We start from the raw sequence: 22,955 nt of genomic DNA, 5'->3' as shown, positions 1-22,955 counted from the left end.
GGTCATGGTGGTTAGACTTAACAGCAAGTTGTTGGCGGCTAGGTCAGACCGGCTTAGCCCTACTCTGGAAAATGGACATAGTGTGGCACAACTTGCAACAGTTAAACTGGTAATGGAAATGAAAATGAGTGAGAAATGGTTTGACTTGTTGAGACCGAAATGCCAAAAAAAAAAAAAGCCCCATAAATGTGCCAGTATTATTCAAAATCTAATTTTCAACATTTGCTGGATTGTCATGAAAGTTGGTGAACAATCATGGTGGCCAGAGGCTAATCTGCTTTAGCCTTCCTATACCCTGCCCCATAATCATTTCCAAAACCATACAGCTTGAGTATACAGTACATCAACTTTGACTTACATTTCTAAATGAAAGTATGTGTACTAGTGAGGAGCCATGAGGGTGTCCAGAAACAGGGAAAAATAGCTAATCCAGAAGTAAATACAAGATTATATGCTCACAAATTACATATCATGTTTCATGTTATATGGTGTGCTAACATAGAAAATGGAGATTAAAACACCTTAAAAGTACAAGAGAATATACAGATTAGTAGTTGTCTGTATACTTTGCACATGTGGGCCCATATTTTTTGATGTTTTGTATTTTCAGTTGGATTATGGGAAATGTTCAGCCTGTTCTTTCATTACCTCTGTTCGATTGCCCTGTAGAAGGGTTGCATTTAAGTTTAGAAACTTTCGGACTGGCTAAGTAATATGGAAGCAGACCAGTCTGAACCAACTGTTTTCAAGCCATTGTAGTTTTAGGTGAAACACATCTGAGAGAAGATTCCTTTTAAACAAGCATATCTGTCAATTAAAATGTAGTGTTTTGTCATTATATCAAATAATGTTTGTAAAAGATGAAAAGGACTGCAGGATGTTACATAATGATGTAGCAGCATTGTGCCGCTACATTTTTATATAATTTCAATTGTAACTTCAACTGCACATTAATATTATATGTGCAGCTTGACTTGTGAAGGAGTAGTCAGTTAAGTTAGGTTAAATAGTGAGAGTTATTTGTTCTCTGGACGACTTACCTCTTACTAAAACCCCCTCTATATGTTGAGGAAAGTCCGAGAACTCTCTCCAGCTATTTCTGTCTGTAATCTCACTTTATTCTGCCTTTTTTTTCAGCTGTCAGGATTTAACCAATCAGAGGTCTACAGCTTAGAAGGAAGGTGAAGACTGAGACAGAATGTGCTGGAAGCTCACTGCTGTTCTGTGCGCTGATTGGCTGACAGAACACTGGGAAGCTTGCACTGAAGCAGTAAAGCCAGCATTCTCTGCCAGTATTCATCTGGTGAAGGAGAGAGTTGTATTGCAGCTGTCCAAAGACACAGCATCACCAAGGTAGGATGAGAATATTTCTCAGCAGGATTACTCATGTCAACCCTTATATGTGCAGTTTTACTTCTTACCACCAAATAACACTGACCACACATCTTATGCAGGCTACTATCTTTGTCTGTGGCAGTAAATAGTAAATTTATAGTGATAGTATTAATGTTTATCTTCCTTTCTGTCACAGCAGCACATTCATTCAGAAGCATATTCCATGATTATGTCTATAAAAACAAAAACAGATATCACATAGTTCTTATTATTTTAATAAATCACATTTTGTTTCATTGAGCAAGGGAATGTCACAGGTGTTAGTTTATTGGTTTTAAAAATAGCTATTGTCCCTGTCGCTAATGAACTTGTGTGCTTACTTTGTCTTCATTTACACACTTTATTCCTGTGATGCAATATGTGATATGATGACAAAAATGATAAAGATGATCATTTGTATTTAAGGTATTAATAAACTATAATGGTATGACTTTGAGAATACTGTCAGTCAGAGATGTGGGACCAGATGGATACTGCAGCAGTACAACTTTATCCTGCAGTCACTGGTGGTGGGGACAGTATATGTGCCTGTGTTCCCCTAATGGTCCGGGGTTCAGCAGTTTGAATAACACTAAAGCATGATGCTGCAGAATCTTCTCTGGTGTTGTAGCACACATTGCCCTGCAGGTTCCACATTCCTGGTCTACTCAAGAATATACTTCATCAACTATTACATAAACAAATGTAGAATGCATGATGGTTTTTGTAGGGATTCCTTACTAGTGTATGTGACCAAAGACATTTACATATGGCCTTTTTAATAAGTTGCCCAAAGCCACCCTCCGAACTGTCAGTACGAAATATACTGTATTTACACAAACAAAGGCGGCAGCTTTCCACTGCCATCCGATCTATGCAATTTTATTACATCACATTATCCATCATGGTACGGGCTAAAGAGACGTGAGAATTCTGTGCTCACTAAATGCCCCAATTAAAGGTATAAAGCAGAAATGGCATCCTAAGACTGATAGTGTTTACTTTTAAAATTGAAAGCGATCACAATGTTGGGGTTTAGGAATCTCATTTCTCACATGCAATAATTGTAGGATACTAATCTTAAACCTACTTGATAAATACGTTAATATATGCAGACTTCAGTGACTGTCATTGCCCCCTGCTGGAATAACTGTAACTCTGAATTGTTTTACTTTATCAGAGCAATCATGTCCAAAGGAGCAGCAGTTGGCATCGATCTTGGGACCACCTACTCCTGTGTTGGTGTGTTCCAACATGGCAAAGTTGAGATCATTGCCAATGACCAGGGCAACAGGACCACACCCAGCTATGTGGCCTTCACAGACAGTGAGAGGCTGATCGGAGATGCAGCGAAGAATCAGGTTGCCCTGAACCCCACCAACACGGTCTTTGGTAAGATTACAGTAGTCTGAATCAATTATGAAACAATTATCCCAAAGACTTTGTGCTATGACTTTCAGATCACTCAATGAATAAATTAATTATCACGGGTTAATATTATGTGAAAATGTAACTTAAATGTAACAAACAGCAAAAAGGGTATTGGTTTCAATTTCTCCTTGAAATTACAGATGCTAAACGTTTGATTGGTCGACGATTTGAGGACCCAGTAGTTCAGTCTGACATGAAGCACTGGCCATTCAATATAATCAGTGATAGTGGACGCCCTAAAGTGCAAGTTGAATACAAAGGTGAAACCAAAACCTTTTACCCAGAAGAGATCTCCTCCATGGTGCTGACAAAGATGAAAGAAATTGCTGAAGCCTACCTTGGAAAGGTAAATTCCCAAAATAATAACATGTTAAAAACTATCTATAGTACTGCCACAGTACACTTAAAATTCTTCTCTTCATGTTTTCAGTCTGTGTCGAATGCTGTTATCACAGTACCTGCATACTTTAATGACTCTCAACGCCAAGCAACCAAGGATGCTGGAACTATCTCTGGTCTAAATGTGTTGAGAATAATTAATGAGCCCACAGCAGCAGCTATTGCTTATGGCTTGGACAAGAAGGTGAGATTTAGGTCATAGTAGATGTACCATGATTTATGAACTCCCAACTCTGATAGCTCTGCTCAAAGTTGTCTTATTATCCAGGTTGGGTCTGAAAGGAACGTTCTCATCTTTGATCTTGGTGGAGGCACCTTTGACGTGTCCATCCTGACCATTGAGGACGGTATCTTTGAGGTCAAGTCCACTGCTGGAGATACTCATCTTGGTGGGGAAGATTTCGACAACCGCATGGTCAATCACTTCATTGCTGAGTTCAAGCGCAAGTACAAGAAGGACATCAGCGACAACAAGAGAGCTGTTCGTCGTCTGCGCACTGCTTGTGAGAGGGCAAAGCGCACCCTGTCTTCCAGCACCCAGGCCAGCATTGAAATCGACTCTCTGTATGAGGGAGTTGACTTCTACACCTCAATCACCAGGGCTCGCTTCGAGGAGCTCAACGCTGACCTCTTCCGTGGCACCTTGGACCCTGTGGAGAAATCCCTCCGTGATGCCAAGATGGACAAAGGGCAGATTCATGACATTGTGTTGGTTGGTGGCTCCACCCGTATCCCCAAGATCCAGAAGCTGCTCCAGGATTTCTTCAATGGAAAGGAGCTCAACAAGAGCATCAATCCAGATGAAGCTGTGGCCTATGGAGCTGGTAAGTTTAGAGCCTCTTATCCAAACCAAGCACCTGATTAGAACTCCTGAAATAAATTTCAAAATGAAACTTCGTTTGTCTTTTATCAAAATCTAACCAGTCACGCTTCTTTTCAGCTGTCCAGGCAGCCATCTTGTCTGGTGACAAGTCTGAGAATGTGCAGGACTTGCTGCTTCTGGACGTCACCCCTCTGTCCCTGGGTATTGAGACTGCTGGAGGCGTCATGACTGTCCTGATCAAACGTAACACCACCATTCCCACCAAGCAGACGCAGACCTTCACCACCTACTCTGATAACCAGCCTGGTGTGCTCATCCAGGTAAGCTCAATAGCATATTGTACCAGTTTCAGTTTCGCAATGATGATGATTATTCCTGCCATTCGTAGTTTCCACCAGAGGTTGCAAGACCAAAGATGGCCCTGACCTTCCTTGGATGTCTGAGCGAAATGAAGTTGACAGAGCTGTAGATTGCTGTAGATGTCGTGATTGTCTGCTAACCCTGCATACTTCAACAGGTATATGAAGGTGAGCGTGCCATGACGAAGGACAACAACCTGCTGGGCAAGTTTGAGCTGACGGGCATCCCTCCTGCTCCACGTGGCGTTCCTCAGATTGAGGTGACCTTTGATATTGATGCCAATGGCATCATGAATGTCTCTGCTGTAGACAAGAGCACTGGCAAGGAGAACAAGATCACCATCACCAATGACAAAGGTGAGTTGAGTTGACTTTGAGCACAGTATCAGATGTGCTGTGCCACAGTTTCTGACTTTGCAATTTTCTTCCAGGTCGTCTCAGTAAGGAGGACATTGAACGCATGGTTCAGGAAGCTGAGAAGTATAAAGCTGAAGATGATGTTCAACGTGACAAGGTGGCTGCAAAGAATGGCCTGGAGTCATATGCTTTCAACATGAAGTCAACTGTGGAGGACGAAAAACTTGCTGGCAAGATAAGTGATGACGACAAGCAGAAGATTTTGGACAAGTGCAACGAGGTCATCAGCTGGTTGGACAAGAACCAGGTGGGAAATGGTGTCGATACTTAATATATAACAAAAAACCCATAGGTTTATCAGTATCTCTATTCTCCTAATCAAATTCAGAAATAGGTAGAATGGCACTTGGTCAGCACAGACCTAAGGCCTGTTGTCCACTCTTCTATGATGTGCAAATCTGTAAGCACAACCACTCTATGTCTGGCTGTATTTCTAAAACTATTAGAACTATGTTCACATTCATCTTTATATTATGCAACCCATATCTGACATCAGTGTGAACAGATCTGTACCATGGCTCCAATGCTGAACAACAGAAAAGTCTACTGGCACAACAGTCCATTACCAGAATTATTAAATTAGTGGTGCAGTATTCATTTCTTGAGTGGTTTGTTGCCATGATGTTAATGTGGTTAAGATCTGTCAGCTTTTCATGTTGAGGTCCAGAAGGCAAAAAAGGACTTTGACTGATGCATCTTCTCATACATATTTTGATTTGCAACCTCCTGTGTCACAGTCATTGTTGCTGCTATCCTCTACATTTGATTTTGTCCACCACAGCTGACAGTTGTAACTGTGACGTGAACATTCCCTATGGGGGAAAAACAGAATTCTGATCTGACTGTTCACACAGTTACATAAGAGGAATCAGATACAAATCTGATTCAAGATCAGTGGCTGAAATCAGAATTGAAAAGATCAGATTCCATGTTATATATCGTATTCACACACAAAAACAACAACGACAACAACAAAAACAAATCTGAGTCACAAATTAGCATAAAAACCTGATTTGAAATACCAATCTTATAATCTATGCTTATAATGTGAAGTATAGTGTATTTTGTCCATTTCCATCACAACTTAGTTTGACAAAAAAAGCGCTGTTAAAATTGTGGCAGTGTTACAGTTGTAGCGATTCTCTATTGAGCCCACTGTTTCATAACAACTGCTTTCTGTGTGAAGTTTGAGCAGCTACATGTGTAGGCTACCTTAGAGGATTACTGATACCTGTGAATGTGGATTGTGATATGGGGTCTCTGGATCTCTACAATTGGCTATGTTTTGTTACTATTGATCTTTACTACCATCTACTGGATTTGAAGTTGTATGGCATTTTTACGACAAGGCCTCATGCTTTTATTTCTCAATGTTAATAAAAGTTGCTTTTTTGTAAGTAATTCAGAGCATTTGTGCACCGTAAAGCATTGGTAGAATGAGGGTCTATACATACAAACAATGGTTGTGCTAACAGTTATGATTTACTCGTGCTAATGTTTTCAACATATTAGCAGATAATTTACTAAGATGCAATTAGTACAGACAGCATTACATAGAGGATGTAAGATTTAACAGGTTCACATATGTCCTTAGCCACATGAATATTTAAATCATTTAATCAGAGAATAATAAATTCATGTGTAGTCACTAGTGTTTCGTAGCGCTACATTATCCTCATCTGTGTTACAACAATAACAGAGCTTAAGCTGAACATTTAAAGTGTCACGTAATTCCTTCTGAATATTGAAATATGTGATTTGATTTCTTTGTACTAGACTGCAGAGAAGGATGAATATGAACACCAGCAACAGGAACTGGAAAAAGTCTGTAACCCCATCATCACCGAGCTGTACCAGAGTGCTGGAGGCGTGCCAGGAGGCTTCCCTGGAGCTGGTGCTGCTCCCACCAGCGGAGCATCCTCTGGACCAACCATCGAAGAAGTTGATTAATCCCTGAATACCAAACAAGCATGAAGTTTCCCAGATATATGATGACGGTATATGATGTTTGACCGTATACAAACTGTGAAGAAAACACATTTGTGCATTCTACACAATGTTTGAGCCCAGAACAGTAGATTATAACTGAAGCATGTGTCTCGACATTTGTTTTCACGCTGCTTTGTGCTCATGTGCCAAACACACAGAGTCTTCCAGTGAACTTTGAATTTATTGTAAACATAAGAACATTTTACATTAGTTATGATGAATAATGAAATAACTAAGACCTTAGACTGAAATATGAAGAGTCACATGCCTTTGCTTTTGCTCTAAGTTTCTGTGATTCTGGGAAACAACATACTGGACTGCTGAATTGAAAAGACACTGCATCAAGACAAATATAGTTAGTATTTGTTGTAAAATACTATTTTATTAACATTCTCTTTAAAAACTGTATCCTAATAATGTAAAACTGTACCTTTTATTTTCAGAATTGTATTATAGTACAATTTCTATTGCTGAATCTAAATATTCTGAAATACTCTACAGTAACTGCTGAAAAGATGCAATCCAAGCCTTGACATCTGTATTTTCATCTGCTTGTTCATAGATGTCATAGTTTCATAATTACATAACTCTGGGAGCCCAAAGGATGGACAGTTAGAAAATAACAGCACTGATGAGATGCAATAAAAATGTTCACTTGCTTTGTTGGTGAATAATCCTACTACAAGACAAGGATTCCCAAGGAAATGCGATAAATACCTTTGCTGATTCTTAATGAATAATAAAAATAAGGGCCATATTCACATTCCAATTATGTTCAATCCAACTTTGGCTGTTTATATTATATGAAAAACAAGAGGTAAGAAAAATATACTGCAAAATTCACCATTAGCTCAATATACTGCCACTGGGCTCTACATCAACGTATCAGTACATATAAAGATGACCATGTGAGTGTGCTACAAACAACCATCACTGAACCAAAACTGTATAAATCTTGAGCAGAAACATTAATTTCTTTTGTTTTCCTTGACGTCACTCAATTCTGGAGCAGACCACAAAAGTGGAGTGCACAATGTGTGTGTGTGTGTGTGTGTGTGTGTGTGTGTGTGTGTGAGAGAGAGAGAGAGACAGGAAAATCTGCAGCACATCCAGGCCTCAGTGTCGTTTGTTCCCTCACAAAGACGAAGAGCGAATACCCCGGATGAGAACAACAAACATAAAGACGGAATGTATTTGCCGTGTGCCAAAAGGCTACAAGAGATTTATTGAAACATGACATAAATACAACAATTTTGCACATTTTTTTAGCAGCACTGCAACACTAAAACAATCCTTCCCCACAAAAATGGTCCACATTAAAGAACTATTTTTCCCCCCACGGCCTTCATCATCCCCAGCTGATCGAGAGCGCCTCCATTTTCCAGCACCAACAAGGGCAGCGACTGAGCAGTTTGTGATTAGTCCCGATGAGAAGCGAGTATGTCTTAATAGAAACAGCAACACCAAACACCGTCCCTTATCTTAAAGGTCGCTTATCCAAAAAAAAACGAACACTGATATGAAAAAGTGGCTGGTTCCGAGTGAACCCTTTGTCCCGGATTCATCCGGGCCTACGAGGAGTCTTTTACTTGCTCTTGGCCGGTTTCTCAGTTTTCTTGGGCAGGAGGACAGCCTGGATGTTGGGCAGCACTCCTCCCTGAGCAATGGTCACACCTCCCAGCAGCTTGTTGAGCTCCTCGTCGTTGCGCACAGCCAACTGGAGGTGCCGGGGGATGATCCTAGTCTTCTTGTTGTCCCTGGCCGCGTTACCTGCCAACTCCAGGATCTCAGCAGTCAGATATTCCAGCACGGCCGCCAGATACACCGGAGCCCCAGCGCCGACGCGCTCCGCATAATTACCCTTGCGCAGTAGCCTGTGGACGCGACCCACCGGGAACTGGAGTCCGGCTCGAGAGGAGCGGGACTTGGCTTTCGCTCGGGCTTTGCCTCCGGTTTTCCCTCTACCAGACATGGTCGTTAAAAATGATTATATCGATCAAGCGTAGTACCTCCCAATCTCTTGATGGAAGAGCTTGGACCTTTACGTAATATATGTGAGTAAAGGAATATAAACCGCAAAGGCTTCTCCGATTGGCCGAGTGAAACTGAAACGCACGAGCCAATGGTGCAGCGCGTTCGCCGGTCATGACTGTCCTCTGTTGAAGAGTGTTCCAATCACAGAGAAGGGATAGAGCACAGTCATTTGCACAGCCATGTTATAAGTAAGGGACTTGCGTAAAGGCGGTATCATGAGCGGTGTACCTTCTCGACGTATCATCGACGTCTAAGCGAAAGAGAAAATGCCTGATCCTGCAAAATCAGCCCCGGCTCCCAAAAAAGGCTCCAAGAAGGCCGTGACTAAAACCCAAAAGAAAGGAGATAAAAAGCGCCGCAAGAGCAGGAAAGAAAGCTATGCTATTTACGTGTACAAGGTACTGAAGCAGGTGCATCCAGATACCGGGATCTCCTCCAAGGCCATGGGCATAATGAATTCGTTTGTCAACGACATCTTCGAGCGCATAGCCGGGGAAGCGTCGCGCCTGGCGCACTACAACAAGAGATCCACCATCACTTCCAGAGAGATCCAGACCGCCGTCCGCCTGCTGCTACCTGGCGAGCTGGCGAAGCACGCCGTGTCCGAGGGCACCAAGGCCGTGACCAAGTACACCAGCTCCAAATAGAGGCTCTGTACGAGGAGGGGGTAACAGCCATGAAATCCCCACAGGGCGCAATGTATATCCTCCTGCACTGTGTCGGGTGTTTACTCACCAAGACGGCGTTTGTGATTTTGCACCATTACCGGTTTTCGAAGAGAAGGAATGCCAGTTGAACCCAGGCCTTATGTTGAATGTCTAGAGATTTGGAACTGCAGCCTGCCATTTTGTTTTAACTGTGTTTCAGTTTTTTTGTTTGTTTGTTTGTTTTTTGTTTTTTGAAGCTGTGTAACGTTTTTAACAAAAATTTAATAAATTAAGAACGAATGTAAATTGGTGCTCTTAAATTGACGTGTCTTGCTTTGGACAGTTGTGAGGCTGATTTTAATGTCTCAGCTGATGAATCACTCTAAAAGCACATAGTGAGATTGCTGGGATTTACAGGGATAGTTTCACTTTTACCTCTGCTCAGGAGATTCTTATTAACTAGTGAGGCCATTGGGGGGAATATTAAATGCCCAGACGTGCTGGAATGGAGCGACACCAAATGGTGGCTTGATGTGGGGGAAAAGGGTGCAGGTTCTGAGTTATCATGAGACACGTACATGTAATGCGAGTGTTGAACTCAAAACCAGCTGTTCAGTCCAGAGTGGTTCAGAGTTGCCTTCATTAGGCTTTTGAGCGGTAACTCAAGGTTTAAAATTAAAGTTCATAATGGGGGGTGGGGCTATAAAAGTGGTGATAAATGGAACTTGTTGAATTAAACATCTTCTCATAATTTGAACATAAGTCATTTACTGGAATAAATGAATCTGAATGAAGCAGAATGCCCCACCCCCACTAAAGAAGAACCTAATTGAATTGCTGTGTACTTTTTGGATAAAGTCCATAGTGTCAGTCTGTGTACAGGGTCTCAGGACATAGGGTGTCTGAAGACTGTAAAGCCCCCTGAGGCATCATTACAGGTGGTTTGGGACAAAAGGTGGTAGAAGTACTCAGGTTTTGTACTTAAGTAAAAGTAGAAATGGCAAAATTTAGAAATACTCCATTACAAGTGAAAGTTCAAAGTCTTTGTTTAGCAGCTGAGTCTGTTACTGATTCCTACTCTACTTATTGACCAGATGGATTTTTGTAACTTTTCAAAAATCAATCAAATATTCTAATTGGTGGAATGTCACAAAGTACTGTTTACTAAAGCATTGCACTTAAGTATACATTTAAGATAGGCCTATGAGTATGTTCTTTACGTAGCACTGTGTTTTTTCTCTACATTTCAGAGGGGAAATATTGTACCTTTTACTTCACTGGATTTATTTGCTTTAGTTATTAGTTCCATTACGAATTAAATTTTTTGCACACAAAACATGAAAACGTACAAGAAATGAATAATTTATTCAATGGCAAAATTTTAATTGGTAACTATTTAGATTATCTCTTCAGTCATTTTTCTTGTAAAAATATTTCATGGTTTCAGCTTCCAAAATGTGACAATTCTCTGCTGTTCGGCTGTTTTCCATGTAGTTTTATTAACACAAACGGAACAAAAAAATTCAATAAATGGAAAAAATAATAAGTAGATTAATTCAGAACAAAAGTAATCATTAGTTACAGTCCCATACAAAATAGATCGGAATAAGCTTCACTCTCAAACTCTAAAATTGTACTTTTACTTCAATGCATGAGTCATAATGAACTTATGATGTCGTATACATAGTCACATGGGACATTTATACTGCACTGAGTACTTTCATTTTTGATATTTAAAGTACTTTTCCTGATTATTCTGACATACTTTTACTTAATTAATGCAGGACTTGTACTTGCAATGGGGTATTTTTACAATGTGATATTTGTATTTTTGCTAAAGTAAAAGATCTGAGTACTTTCTCCATCACTGAATGCTCTAGGACAAACATATAGCAGCTGCTCCAGATTTGACAGAATAGAACATGGTTCATGAGAGAGGAAATTCTTGTGACGTAGAAACATCTAAACGTTGTGTTTGTGCAAACATTATGTCCCCCTCAAGCTTTAGCGCCCGGGATGAAGAAAAAGCAGATCTGAGAGGTTGCTAATAACCCACTCAGGTACACTTACGGCTGCTGAATGGGATAAGACAGGACTCTGACTTAATGCTGAGCTCTGTGTAAGCCCATCTCCACCCCATTGTTTGGATCAGGTCTCAGGGTTCCTGGAGGGGATCTGAGGGGCGGGGGGGGGATTCACGGTTCAGGTGACAGCTGTCAAAGGTTTTGTTTGGCAGGGTGTGCCTTTCTCTCCAGGTGTGAGGTGCTGTGTAGGAGACCTAATTTCCAAAGAGTGGTAGCCCGTGGCAAAATTGGGGGGATGTGACAAAAAAAATGGACGCTGAAGTGGGGCAGAATTCATAACATGGCTTGTTTTAGGTTCTGAAACAATTCAGGAGGTTATCAGTACATTGGTTATGTAATTTCTTCAAGATAGGACGCCTGAGGTTCAGATATTTAGGGGTTTTATAGTTTCCTGGGGATTTGGTTCTGACTGTATATGCTTGGTTGCTGTACTTTTGTAAAGTTAAAATGATCTTATTATGTCTGTGACCAACTGAGTTGTAAGAAAAAACTTCAGATAGCTCTAATAATTATGTCTTGTCAATATAAAGGGATCATCAAAAGAAATAACGGAAAGTCTGTCTTGTCTAAACCCAAATAGCAATTGTAGTAATTGTATTCCTCTTGATTTCCTTATTTTCATTCTTAAATAGAATCCGTAGAGACATGATCTAGGGAACAATGTAGCTCTTGACATAATCCTCCACCTGACCAATGATACTCCATATGGGTTCACCCATTGTTCCATGTCTGTCAAATGATCTGTTGGCTGGATCCAATCAGCTTGTGTTGCTCTGTTACCTTTCCTTTTCTTCTCAGTGGGCTTCCTGTGAACTCCTTTCAGCTGGAAAGGAGGCCAGTATAAATCATGAAGTAATGAAGGCCCACAAGCAGACACAGAAAAGATTCACTGAGATGGGGCAATACTCGTCTGTCCACACAAGGTAAGAAATAACTCTCTGAGGCTTTTTGCACAAAGACAGCTCTCACAGCATGCAGTATTGTTTTTGTTTATTCTTGTTTATTGTTGATTTTCCTTATTGCTTATAAGAGCATCATGATTTTTTATTTGTTCTAAGTTGAAATCTGATGTATCACACAGCCACCCCACAAAGGTCTGTACTGCTGCTTACTATTATCAGTAAAATTGTACTTTCTATACCTCTCTTAAATCTGATCTTACTGCACAGCTTACAGCAAAAAAAATTAACCTAATAAATCCTTTTGATTCCACTAACACTTGGGTTCTTCTCCAGGATGAGTTAGTATCACACACCCAGAGTAATTAATGGAGTCCTTGAAACTATCATTTTAAATCACGTGTAGGGCTCATTCACATATATTATCTGCCCCTGATTAACATCATATTTATTTATTTCACTATATTTATTCTTCTGTATAATCCTTCCTCAGTATCCTCTGTTTGAAGACTTGATGTAGGATTATGTTTACACTATGTACACATGTAAAGACAAATACATACAATACATATTCTTCAGAATTCCAATTATAACAACCTGTCATATTAGTCATTTGTAATGTTTGATGTTTATTGCATGTATGTTTCGTTCTCTCTCTCTCTCTCTCTCTCTCTCTCTTTCATCCTTTCTGTCCTGTCTACCTCTTCTGTCCTCTCTTTTCCCCCCCTTCACCCAGCTGACAATCAGCAGGATAGTTTTCCCTTGTGAGTCGGGTCGGGGGTCGGTTCAGGCTCTGGGTCTCTGTAAAGCATCTAGAGACAATTTTGATTGTATAAGGTGCTATATAAATAAACTGAATTGAATTGAAATTGAATATATACATATGTATATAGAAAGAGCGATAGAGATAGAGAGAGCAAGAGATAGATAGATAGATAGATAGATAGATAGATAGATAGATAGATAGATAGATAGATAGATAGATAGATAGATAGATATTACTCTTTTACATGATCCACTTCTGATTGCTGTCATCTGTTTTTCTCCCAGCAATTGGAAGACAATGTGGCTGGCCCTTCTTACTTATCAACTTGCCACACTCCTTCTCACCCAAGGTCAAAATGTCTGCATTGGACACTCCACATTCAGAAGTCCAGGTCAGTGAAAGTGTCATCATCAGTGCTCTTATCCCTTTCATCCACCTGGTGTCGTGACTTCCCCTCCTCCCCCTACTGTTCTTCCTTTCATACCTCTCTTTCTTCTGCAACCCAGTAGCACATTGACAGCCAGGCTATCTGAGGAGTGTGTCTTTATCTCTGAGGTGAGGTATGTTACAAGTTTAGGAATGACGGCACTTGAATGGAGCTTGTTGACTTATATTTAACAGTAGAAGGTAAAAGAAGCTGAATCAAGGTATTGTTTTCATGCAGACACATGAATTAATATTCTGAATTCTCAATTACATGATGCTTTTGTTGCTGATTTGCATTCATAATATGCATTTGTATAAATATAGCTATAGGTAAAAGGTATAAGGTAAAAATGGTGACAAGATGGTAACCTTAGAGTAGTTTGATGTCCTGACACATTTATCTGAAAATACAGAAAACTGCTTAATTTTGACTCAGGTCTCATTCTTGGTCTCTTCAGAGAACTCGGACATTGAGGTCATCTGTGGCTCCCAGACAGTGGACCTCAGGATTCTTCTGTGTCCCATCTATTTTAATGGATACAATGAGTCACTGCTGGCCCTCAACTCAGAGCACTCAAAACAGCAGTGTATAGGGACTCCTGACTGGACGGCTGACCCTCCCGTTGTAAAGTTCAGTTTCGCCATCACAGAGCAGGGAGTCTCTTCCTGCTCCAATGAGCTGACAGTAGGTTATCTCAATTTGAAAACACACAGCAGATGACACTCACACAACAGATTCTTACTCAACACACTCAATCGCTTTTTCCTCAAAGGTCAGCGAGGAGGTGGGTACTGGACAGTTTGCCGACTTCTCTAATGTCCAGTACATCACCATCTCAGGCATGGTCTGCTCTGAGGACCCCAGCACGGAAGCCATCACCTATCATCAAGAGGTGATGTACAGGTTCTCCTGTCACTATCCACTGCAGTACCTGGTCAACAATACTCAGATGAGCGTGTAAGTGACACTTGAAGTTTTAAAGTACATGTTTTTTTTTTTCCACGCCCAAAATATTCTATCATATAGGAAGTTTTATCATGTAGAACAATTTATGTGTCTAGTTTGGAACAGGCATAAGAAGAACTGGCTGACTAGTCTGATACCCACAGTGATTCAGTGATTCCATGGTTGAGTCAGCAATTGTCTTTTCTATTATCATTTAATTTGGTAATATTTCAGCATTTGACAGGATCATAATTCATTAAATTGCCTGATCAGTTGTACATTTCCCCCAGGAGAACTTTTTAAAAGGTTTGGGCAATTTTAGAGCCCTCAATCCACTGAGCTTCTCTTCTCCAGAGATTCAGCACATCAAAAGCCAAGGTCTTACAGGGTGATAAATAGATTGGTCATTCACACATCAAACAGTGAAATATGGATGAGTCAACTGATAATCAGTCTTCAATGTAAAGCTGTCATGTTCTGAAGCGCAAATAAATGCACCGACACCTTTGCTGCACAGGGTTGCATTGCGTGAATGTAGCCATCCTATCCGCTGTTGGGCTACATTCACGCAATGCACAGTGTTGCATTGCGTGAATGTAGCCATCCTATCCGCTGTTGGGCTCTCTGCTCTGTGTGAGTTTGTGTAGTTCAGCCCCACCCTAAGTCAAACAGACACACAAGTGCATCCCATTCCACAGTGTACATAAACAGGCCCTCCTCCCTGCTCCCCGTTCAGACACTCAGTTAAGGGAACTTCCCTTGAAAAAATTCCTACTAAATGCCAGCCAAACCAGTAAAAGCCGAGCTTTCTAGTAGTTGAAAGGTCAACAGTAGCTCATTTCCTCAGAGAAGTTTTTGATTTCTAGAGTATTGCTGTTTTAAAATTATTAAACCACTTAAATGGTCACATCTATAATGATCCCAAGCTCCCTACAGTTTGGAATCTTACCTAATTAAAGCTTTTCATACATCTGTGAAGGAGAACAGAGGAGACAGATGGAAACAGCAATGTAACATGGTCACTACATTTTCATAGACTCTCAACCTTGCACTCCGTTATTGGCTGGAGGGTCTGGAAGGTACACAATGTTGCCCAAAAGCTGCCGCCCAAAAAGCTCCTGCATACAGCAAAATCCAAAGAAAATAAGAAAATGGAGCCCAAGCACAGGGTTCCTACAGATACAGACACCACCATACATTCCTAGAGCGCCATAAGATGACTAACATATGATGACGGCATAATATACCTTTAAACATCAATCTCAGAAATAGTCTTGATACAACAGACAATTCTTATGCAAATTATTGATGATGGTTTAGTTGTAAATCTCTTACTATCATGCTGACATGGCAATAAGATGAGGGATATTAAACTAATAGTTATGTGTCAAATTCAGTCAATAGAAACGGGCAGTATAGATGTGAAATGCAGCTCTGGAAAGAAAGATGAAGTCATTTTTCTAATCTCCTGTTATACAATATGTTTGTGTGAAGAGAAGGCACATTTCCCAGTTAATCATGTCAGTGACTCCAAAGTTTACGTGCACAGCAGCTGTTTTTGTTTGATATCGACGTTCTTTGGTCTTGTGTTTTTTTATTTCATACTCACACGTGTCTTAAAAAAAGATGAATTAAAAACAATAAAGTATCAAGTTTTCATATTGATGACACCCCATGGAGCACACAAAGTACTCCCAAAGTACACCCAAAGGTGTGTGTTAGTTTTTTGTCTGGCTTCATAGGGCTTGAGTCGTACCTTGGTGTGCTGTTCCCTTGTGTATCAGATGAAAGATGACCTATTTTTTGAGGACTTGGGTTTTTCCGTAATGGCTTCCAGTTGCTGACATTTTTTTTTCTTTTTTTTGTCAAACAGATCTGGAGTCAGCCTGGCAGTCCAAGACAATAATGGAAGTTTCATCAGCACACTGAGCATGCGACTCTACTCGGTAAGAAGATTGAGGAGTCATCACAAAGGTGGTCTATGTTAAGTGTCCCAAAAAAAAGTCCAGCTCAATGTTACAAAAGGATTGGCAATTGGCAACTACTTACTCTGCAGATGTCTTCCAAATACAACACATTTATTTAAATCAAGGAAACAATTCACAAGAAAAGCTAAACTTAACCTGTTTCTCCTCTGACTCAAACTCAAAAGCTGTTCAGTTTAGCATAGTTGACTTTAAACAGAGGAGGATCTAAAATCACACACAACTACTAAAATGTCAAGGATATATTTCCATCATCCTCCTTGATGTACAGTTCAATATATCCCTATATACGCAGCAATAAAAATACATCAACGTGGAAAAAAATTAAAAACAGTCACATACAAATTATAACTAGGTTAGCTTAAATATCCAGCCTTCCCATGAGTCATAATTTGATGTTCTTTTTTGAAAATTGCAGTGATTATTTAAATCTGCAACGCAGAAATTTTGTTGCCCTCTTGTGGCAGTAGTAGGAGTAATTACACAAAAACTGCTGACATGTATGTGAGGATAAAGACCCTGCCATACTCCCATTATTTGCTGCAACCTACTACGGTATGGTCCACCCTTCAGCTCTTCCAAGCCAGTCTGCCTGTTGACTTGAAATGTATCACTACCTGACTAACAGTGTGGGAGTCCAGGTTTAAGTGTACATAAATGTGCCACACATTCCAGGTCCCAGCATCACAGCTAGCACAAGCCGGGTTGTAGATGTGTGTGAATCTAATCTGCCGTTAGCTTAGAAAAAAAGAATGGAAAAAGCAGAAACAGCTAGCCTGACTCTGTCCAAAAGTAACAAAATCCTCCTACAAATTCCATTAAAGGTCACTAATTTACACAATCTTAGTGTAAAAGCAACAACACCATTGTTGTTTAACAAGGAGCTACAGTATGTGCTGGGTTGTCCTGGCTGGGCCCAGTGACTTCCTTGTGTCTTTGGAGTTAACCTTTTCACTGAACTCTCCTTGTGAAAACATCCATCCATTCTCTATACCGCTTATCCCTCAGGGTCATGGGGGAGCTGGAGCCTATGAGAGACGGGGTTCACCCTGGACTGGTTGCCAGTCAATCGCAGGGCCAACACACAAAGACAGACAACCACACACTCTCACACTCAGACCTAGGGGCAATTTAGAGTAGCCAGTTAACCTAATGTGCATGTTTTTGGTATTGTGGGAGGAAGCCGGAGAACCCAGAGAAAACCCACACAGGCACAGGGAGAACATGCAAACTCTACATAGAAGGGCCCAGACCGGGATTCGAACCTGGAACCCTCTTGCTATGAGGCGACAGTACTAACCACTGCACCACCTTTCACTTTTTTTCACTTTTGTTCTCAGGGACCACATTTGTAGTAACCCTGAACTGGAGATTCAGAGTTTCAGGTCATGAAATGATTATAAAATTATGCTTGTCTTTATAATTTTCTTCCCATTATAATTATAAAACATATTAAAAGAAACTTGTTTGAGGTTCTTTCAATATGAATGATAACCTGCTGGATTAAAACTAGAACATGAACTATTTGTTATATTTTATCCCCTCTGTCTCTTTTGAAGTGTCTAATGGTGAGAATGATATTCTGTAGAGATGCTAATGTTATGGGTGTACATCATAAGATAAGATAGGCCTTTATTAGTTTTGCAGTAGGGAAATTCACTAACTTTCACTCCAAATGAGACTTGAACCCGCTATGCCTGGCTTAGGAGGCCAGTGGCTTATCCTTTAGAACACTGAGGATCACTGAGTCTGGACAACAGCTTCAACAGTTTGGCCACTCCTGAGGCTGAGCCTGATTTAAAACTGACAGTGGAACTCGAATGACCAACACATATCTAAACAACATCCTTCCCTCTCTTCTGTTACTGGACCTTAAGGACAATAGTTACTCCTTCAAGCTGCAGATTCCTCCGGAAGGTCTGGAGCTAAAGACCAGGATCTTTGTAGAAGTGAAAGCATCCAATCTCACTAACAGGTAATTCACATTTCAAAAGTTTTAGCAGCCGAAGTACACACGTTTTTTTTTTTTAATTCAGAAACATGAATAAAGAACACGTTGATATTTTGTTTCCAAATGTCAATTACAAAATTGGTACTCGAATGTTAGGTAAGTATTTTTTCCGAAACCCTTAGCCAAAAACTGTGCCAGTGTCACAGCACAAAAAAAGCACACAGAAAAAGGACTGACCAAAAACAAAACTTCTTCTTTACAGATTCAACGTGCTCCTTGACCGATGTTACGCCACAGCCTCGCCCTTCCCCATCAACACCTCTTACCACGATCTGTTTGTTGGGTGAGTTATCGGCTTACAAAAATGAAAAGTGAAATAAATACAAAGCTTTCTGACACAGAGATGTTGAGCATTCACCTGTATCTCGTGTTGTTTATTGTTTACGACATTTTATCCAGAGGAACTGAATTTTCAACAATTATACAACACAGTCAAATAGATGAACCTTCTAACCTTCTTTAGTCCTTTTCTCTGTGTTCTTGTTAAGCAAATGTAAAAAATTGGATTATGCATGAAAAAAAATTTAAAGTGAGGAAGACCGCATTATTAGTCTGTTTCAGTCTAGTGGAATCTCAGAATTTTTGTTAGACTGTTGTAGGTAACAAAGAAAAATCACCATCTGTCCTCCTCAAGATGTAACCGGGATGGCCAGACAGTAATGGGAGTTAACGGAGAGCAACAGGAAGCCCGCTTCTCGTTCGAAGCTTTCCGCTTTGTCCAAAGCGCAGAAACAACTTTCTCCACCTACTATGTTCACTGCATCACCAGACTCTGTGTGAATTCCTTCTGCCCCAACCTCATTCAGGTCAGATTCTGCCTCCAGCAGCAACACTCATCTGGCAAACCTTTCAGCAGACAAAGGTGCAGGCGTTGGTTCATCCAGTATGAACACAATTGCTTAGGACACTAGACTGCGCAAATGATACCCCTCTATGGATCTAGATTCAGTTTCAGTGTACGCTAGTTGTTGTGTTTTCATGGAAAGCTATGATGGAAATCAGAAAGGTTCTTAATTGTTTTTTTACTGCTACTTCTCAGTTAGTCTATTACACTTTAACAGCATAGGCTACTTTTTTTGTTTGTTTGTTCAAATCTGAGTTACAATTGCACAATTCATCTGCAGAACTGCAGCATTGGCCCCAGTTTGAGAAGACGACGCAGCTCCAGCGACACACAGGGCACCACAGTGAGTGACATGGCCACTGTCAGCTCGGGCCCCATCATCACCCGTCGAGACAAGGGTGAGGATGTGAACAGTTCTGGTTGACACTTCACTATTCTGAGCTACTCAGCTAGTGAAGACACGGTTATATAACTGTTTAATAGCACCAGTCAGATATCAGCGTGCATGAGATGAGATGAGAATGAACTGAGAGGTTTCTCTTGTTTTCTCACAGGGTATCTGATGGCATCTGGAGGTATGCATATGCTAAGTTATTCTGTATCCTTGTAAATCAAAACAGATGGCAAGAAGAACAATGTCATTTTTTACCCTGATCATACAGACACAAGTTATTGAGGCTAACATGGAACAGTAAGATGTAGTATGAGTGAACTGGTGCAAAATGAAGGGTCAGACAATGAACTCTTACCTGGTGAAGGGAAACTGGGGCTTGTTTTGCTGCAGGCCAGTTTGTGGTAAGCAGTGACGCACTCAGTTGTTCACTTAAGTGATAGAAAAAGCTGTGTGACAAATGAAAAAGAGTGCTTTAGAGAGCTCCTTTCTCACTTTGGCATAGCTGTCCAGTCAAAGGGTGTGAATTTCAGATTGTGTCAGAATTTATGGACTCAATTCCCCCAGTTCTGACATCAGAAGGATGGGCTTCAGGAAGTTTTTTCAACCATTCCATAAGCTGTTCTGATGGAGTATATTTGTGCCTGAAGCATTAAGATGAGAACAGAGGAACTCAAACTGCTTACTTATGTTATAAAACATCTCTAAACAATATTTTTCTAACATTGACACAAATGACAACATGAAAGCCACGGTGGTGCAGTGGTTAGCACTGTCGCCTCATAGCAAGAGGGTTCCAGGTTCGAATCCCGGTCTGGGCCCTTCTATGTGGAGTTTGCATGTTCTCCCTGTGCCTGTGTGTGGGTTTTCTCCGGGTACCCCGGCTTCCTCCCACAATACCAAAAACATGCACATTAGGTTAATTGGCTACTCTACATTGCCCCTAGGTGTGAGTGTGAGAGTGTGTGGTTGTCTGTCTTTGTGTGTTGGCCCTGTGATTGACTGGCGACCAGTCCAGGGTGAACCCCGCCTCTCGCCCGTAGTCAGCTGGGATAGGCTCCAGCTCCCCCGCGACCCTGATGGATAAGCAGTATAGAAAACGGATGGATGGATGGACGGACAACATGAAAGCACAGCGACAAGGATTCTACATAGAATTATCATCTGAATATGAAGCTCCTCTCAGCTTCACAGAGTTTTATAGTGAGTTTCAGTCCATGGTTCAACTATCTGGCCAACAACTTTACTGTTCTGCTTCACTCTCTGCAACAGCAAATATGTTTCATCTTAACGTAATGTAAAAATGTTGATTCAGAACATATCAGTAAAATATTCACTGATGTGACAACGTGTGCTTTTGAGAACATTTATCCGCATTTAACCGATCCTTCCTTAACCTTAGCCAATTGTTTATTTGCCCTAACATAACCACAGGCCAGAGTCTGGACTCAAACTGTGGGTCCAGAAAGTATATAGCTGTTCCAAACAGCCACACTTGAAGGTGTGGCGAAATAACAGTTATTAAGAAGAGTCTTGTAAGAACTGGAAAACAAGAACTGGAAACCACACTTAAAAATGGTAGTCAGACACCTTCAGGAAGGCACACTAGCCAAAAAAAGTTTTCTGGCTTCTGGCCCAGCATGTTCTCACTCGGCCCTCAGACCTTTCACTGCAACAAGGCAGTGAGTGGCAGCACTCTGTACGACTCTCTTACTACATCCATGGGCAAGATGTGAAGAATTGTACATACAGGGATAACAACACACACCTTTGTACAGTTCCTCAAAGGCTTTCACTGTTGCACTTTCTCACATACTTTCTCACCTCCACACCTCCTGGATGACTGCTGAATAAAGGCATCAGTCTAAACCAGACCAGCATCTGAAATTCCCTCATGCCACAGACCTTTCCAGTATCAAAATTTCTACAGCACGTTGTACAGATTGGTTTGTTTGAAGAATGCCCTGGCTTTAAAGCGGGTGTGATTGGAAAAATAACTAACTTGCACTGAGCATTGGAGGGTGTGGGTGAAGGTGTCACCCTTTAGAGGACTCAGCTGAACCAGCTGATCTGATCAGAATATCTACTAGATGGAGAAGTAGCTGAGGAAAGATACGCCTGGATCTCTCAGCCATCAGTCTGCATGACAAACACCTTTCCTCTGTATGTGTACGACCAGGGAAGCCAACTGACTTACCAGTTAATGCGTGTTATACATACATTACATTGTACACTTGTCAACATGCTCATCGCTATACAAACTATACATTGTTCTATATGGTTTAATCCCTAGTGTCTCTTCCCTTCACAGGTGCTCAGCACACTCACATGAACAGCAGCGTGCTGGCTGCTTCAGTTGTAGCAGGCGTCGTTGGAGCCATCTGTCTTATTCTGGTGGCTTTCGTTGTTTACCACATGTACAACTCTAATGTCAGCTTCAGCAAGACAATTCTGTCCTGAAGTGTTTATTCAGGTTTTGTATGAATCATTGGTATTATAATATACAATACAGGTTCCTTGAAATAAGCATAAGAGACATGAAAAAGCATAAGCACAATACCAGGAAGTTTTATCTTCTTAACCTGAGTGGGTTCGTTCAGCCTGAAAGAGAAAAACAAGTAAAGAAGGCATCTGAAAGAGTATGATGATTACAGTTAGGTGTGCCTCAGTGATATCGCATTAATCTTCTCCAGCCAACAGAAACAACAGTGCCATACATGCACTTTTGTTTTCATTATATACTCAGGGTGATAGGTAGCCCATTTAGGCTTTTTATATACTTTTATATCTATTAATGGGTCAGAGGTTTTTGTATTTCTAATACTATTGAAGGTTTTTAGCAAAAACGTAACTAAAAAACGTAAATTATGTTATGTGAATTTTAAGTTTCTTGCAGTCCTTTTAAAAGATGTCACAAAACTGATGTATACAATGCTATACTTTTATACTGGTGTTTGTAATAAAGGTATATTGTTTCATATTTTTTATAAGTGCTTGCAGTAGTGTTTGTTAATACAATTATCTGAGAATGAGTTTCTTTAATTTCTCCGCTGCTGAGAATCTGCTGTACAAAGAGCTTAGGCTCCCTGTAAAGCCTGAGAAACACACTAAGTCCAGAGGTTGTAGTGGA

At 40.7% G+C, this 22,955-nt stretch overlaps 4 protein-coding genes and 1 non-coding gene across 5 annotated transcripts; 4 read left to right on the top strand and 1 right to left on the bottom strand.

Annotated features, from left to right (window-relative positions):
• Nucleotides 1-1,183: 1,183 nt before the first annotated feature.
• Nucleotides 1,184-6,768, top strand: LOC124070301 (heat shock cognate 71 kDa protein-like). Its single transcript, XM_046410079.1, has 9 exons — nt 1,184-1,353; nt 2,555-2,766; nt 2,946-3,151; nt 3,236-3,388; nt 3,473-4,028; nt 4,145-4,347; nt 4,545-4,743; nt 4,818-5,050; nt 6,580-6,768. The coding sequence occupies exons 1-9, from the start codon at nt 1,199-1,201 to the stop codon at nt 6,751-6,753; spliced, it is 2,091 nt and encodes a 696-aa protein (XP_046266035.1). The 5' UTR covers nt 1,184-1,198; the 3' UTR covers nt 6,754-6,768.
• Nucleotides 4,382-4,474, top strand: LOC124071321. The gene has a single exon (XR_006845328.1). It is a non-coding gene; the product is annotated as a small nucleolar RNA SNORD14 (small nucleolar RNA).
• A 1,213-nt stretch (nt 6,769-7,981) lies between the features above and the next one.
• LOC124070299 (histone H2A) lies at nt 7,982-8,849 on the bottom strand. Its single transcript, XM_046410077.1, has one exon. It carries the CDS (start codon nt 8,762-8,764, stop codon nt 8,378-8,380), a length of 387 nt encoding a protein of 128 aa, XP_046266033.1. The 5' UTR covers nt 8,765-8,849; the 3' UTR covers nt 7,982-8,377.
• A 176-nt stretch (nt 8,850-9,025) lies between these two features.
• On the top strand, nt 9,026-9,779 carry LOC124070300 (histone H2B 5). Its single transcript, XM_046410078.1, has one exon. It carries the CDS (start codon nt 9,093-9,095, stop codon nt 9,471-9,473), a length of 381 nt encoding a protein of 126 aa, XP_046266034.1. The 5' UTR covers nt 9,026-9,092; the 3' UTR covers nt 9,474-9,779.
• An 876-nt stretch (nt 9,780-10,655) lies between these two features.
• On the top strand, nt 10,656-22,867 carry si:ch73-261i21.5 (zona pellucida-like domain-containing protein 1). Its single transcript, XM_046410733.1, has 11 exons — nt 10,656-12,480; nt 13,507-13,613; nt 14,107-14,333; nt 14,422-14,606; nt 16,468-16,540; nt 18,457-18,554; nt 18,793-18,873; nt 19,225-19,396; nt 19,715-19,832; nt 19,989-20,009; nt 22,137-22,867. Exons 1-11 carry the CDS (start codon nt 12,251-12,253, stop codon nt 22,283-22,285), a joined length of 1,461 nt encoding a protein of 486 aa, XP_046266689.1. The 5' UTR covers nt 10,656-12,250; the 3' UTR covers nt 22,286-22,867.
• Nucleotides 22,868-22,955: the final 88 nt, after the last annotated feature.

Source organism: Scatophagus argus, chromosome 14 (assembly GCF_020382885.2).
Source record: "Scatophagus argus isolate fScaArg1 chromosome 14, fScaArg1.pri, whole genome shotgun sequence".
Taxonomy (NCBI): Eukaryota; Metazoa; Chordata; class Actinopteri; family Scatophagidae; genus Scatophagus; species Scatophagus argus.
Note: the sequence above shows the minus strand (reverse complement) of the source record. Positions and strands in the feature narration are given on the sequence as shown.

What these genes read in the sequence shown, in the direction of transcription:
- LOC124070301 (XM_046410079.1), top strand. Translation starts at nt 1,199, where the DNA reads ATGTGCTGGAAGCTCACTGCTGTTCTGTGCGCTGATTGGCTGACAGAA. An exon ending in CCCCACCAACACGGTCTTTG is followed by an intron (nt 2,767 to 2,945) that starts GTAAGATTACAG and finishes TTGAAATTACAG; the next exon opens with ATGCTAAACGTTTGATTGGT. An exon ending in AGCTGTGGCCTATGGAGCTG is followed by an intron (nt 4,029 to 4,144) that starts GTAAGTTTAGAG and finishes GCTTCTTTTCAG; the next exon opens with CTGTCCAGGCAGCCATCTTG.
- LOC124070300 (XM_046410078.1), top strand. Translation starts at nt 9,093, where the DNA reads ATGCCTGATCCTGCAAAATCAGCCCCGGCTCCCAAAAAAGGCTCCAAG.
- si:ch73-261i21.5 (XM_046410733.1), top strand. Translation starts at nt 12,251, where the DNA reads ATGATACTCCATATGGGTTCACCCATTGTTCCATGTCTGTCAAATGAT. An exon ending in CCTGCTCCAATGAGCTGACA is followed by an intron (nt 14,334 to 14,421) that starts GTAGGTTATCTC and finishes TTTTCCTCAAAG; the next exon opens with GTCAGCGAGGAGGTGGGTAC. An exon ending in AACAATACTCAGATGAGCGT is followed by an intron (nt 14,607 to 16,467) that starts GTAAGTGACACT and finishes TTTGTCAAACAG; the next exon opens with ATCTGGAGTCAGCCTGGCAG.
- LOC124070299 (XM_046410077.1), bottom strand. Translation starts at nt 8,764, where the DNA reads ATGTCTGGTAGAGGGAAAACCGGAGGCAAAGCCCGAGCGAAAGCCAAG.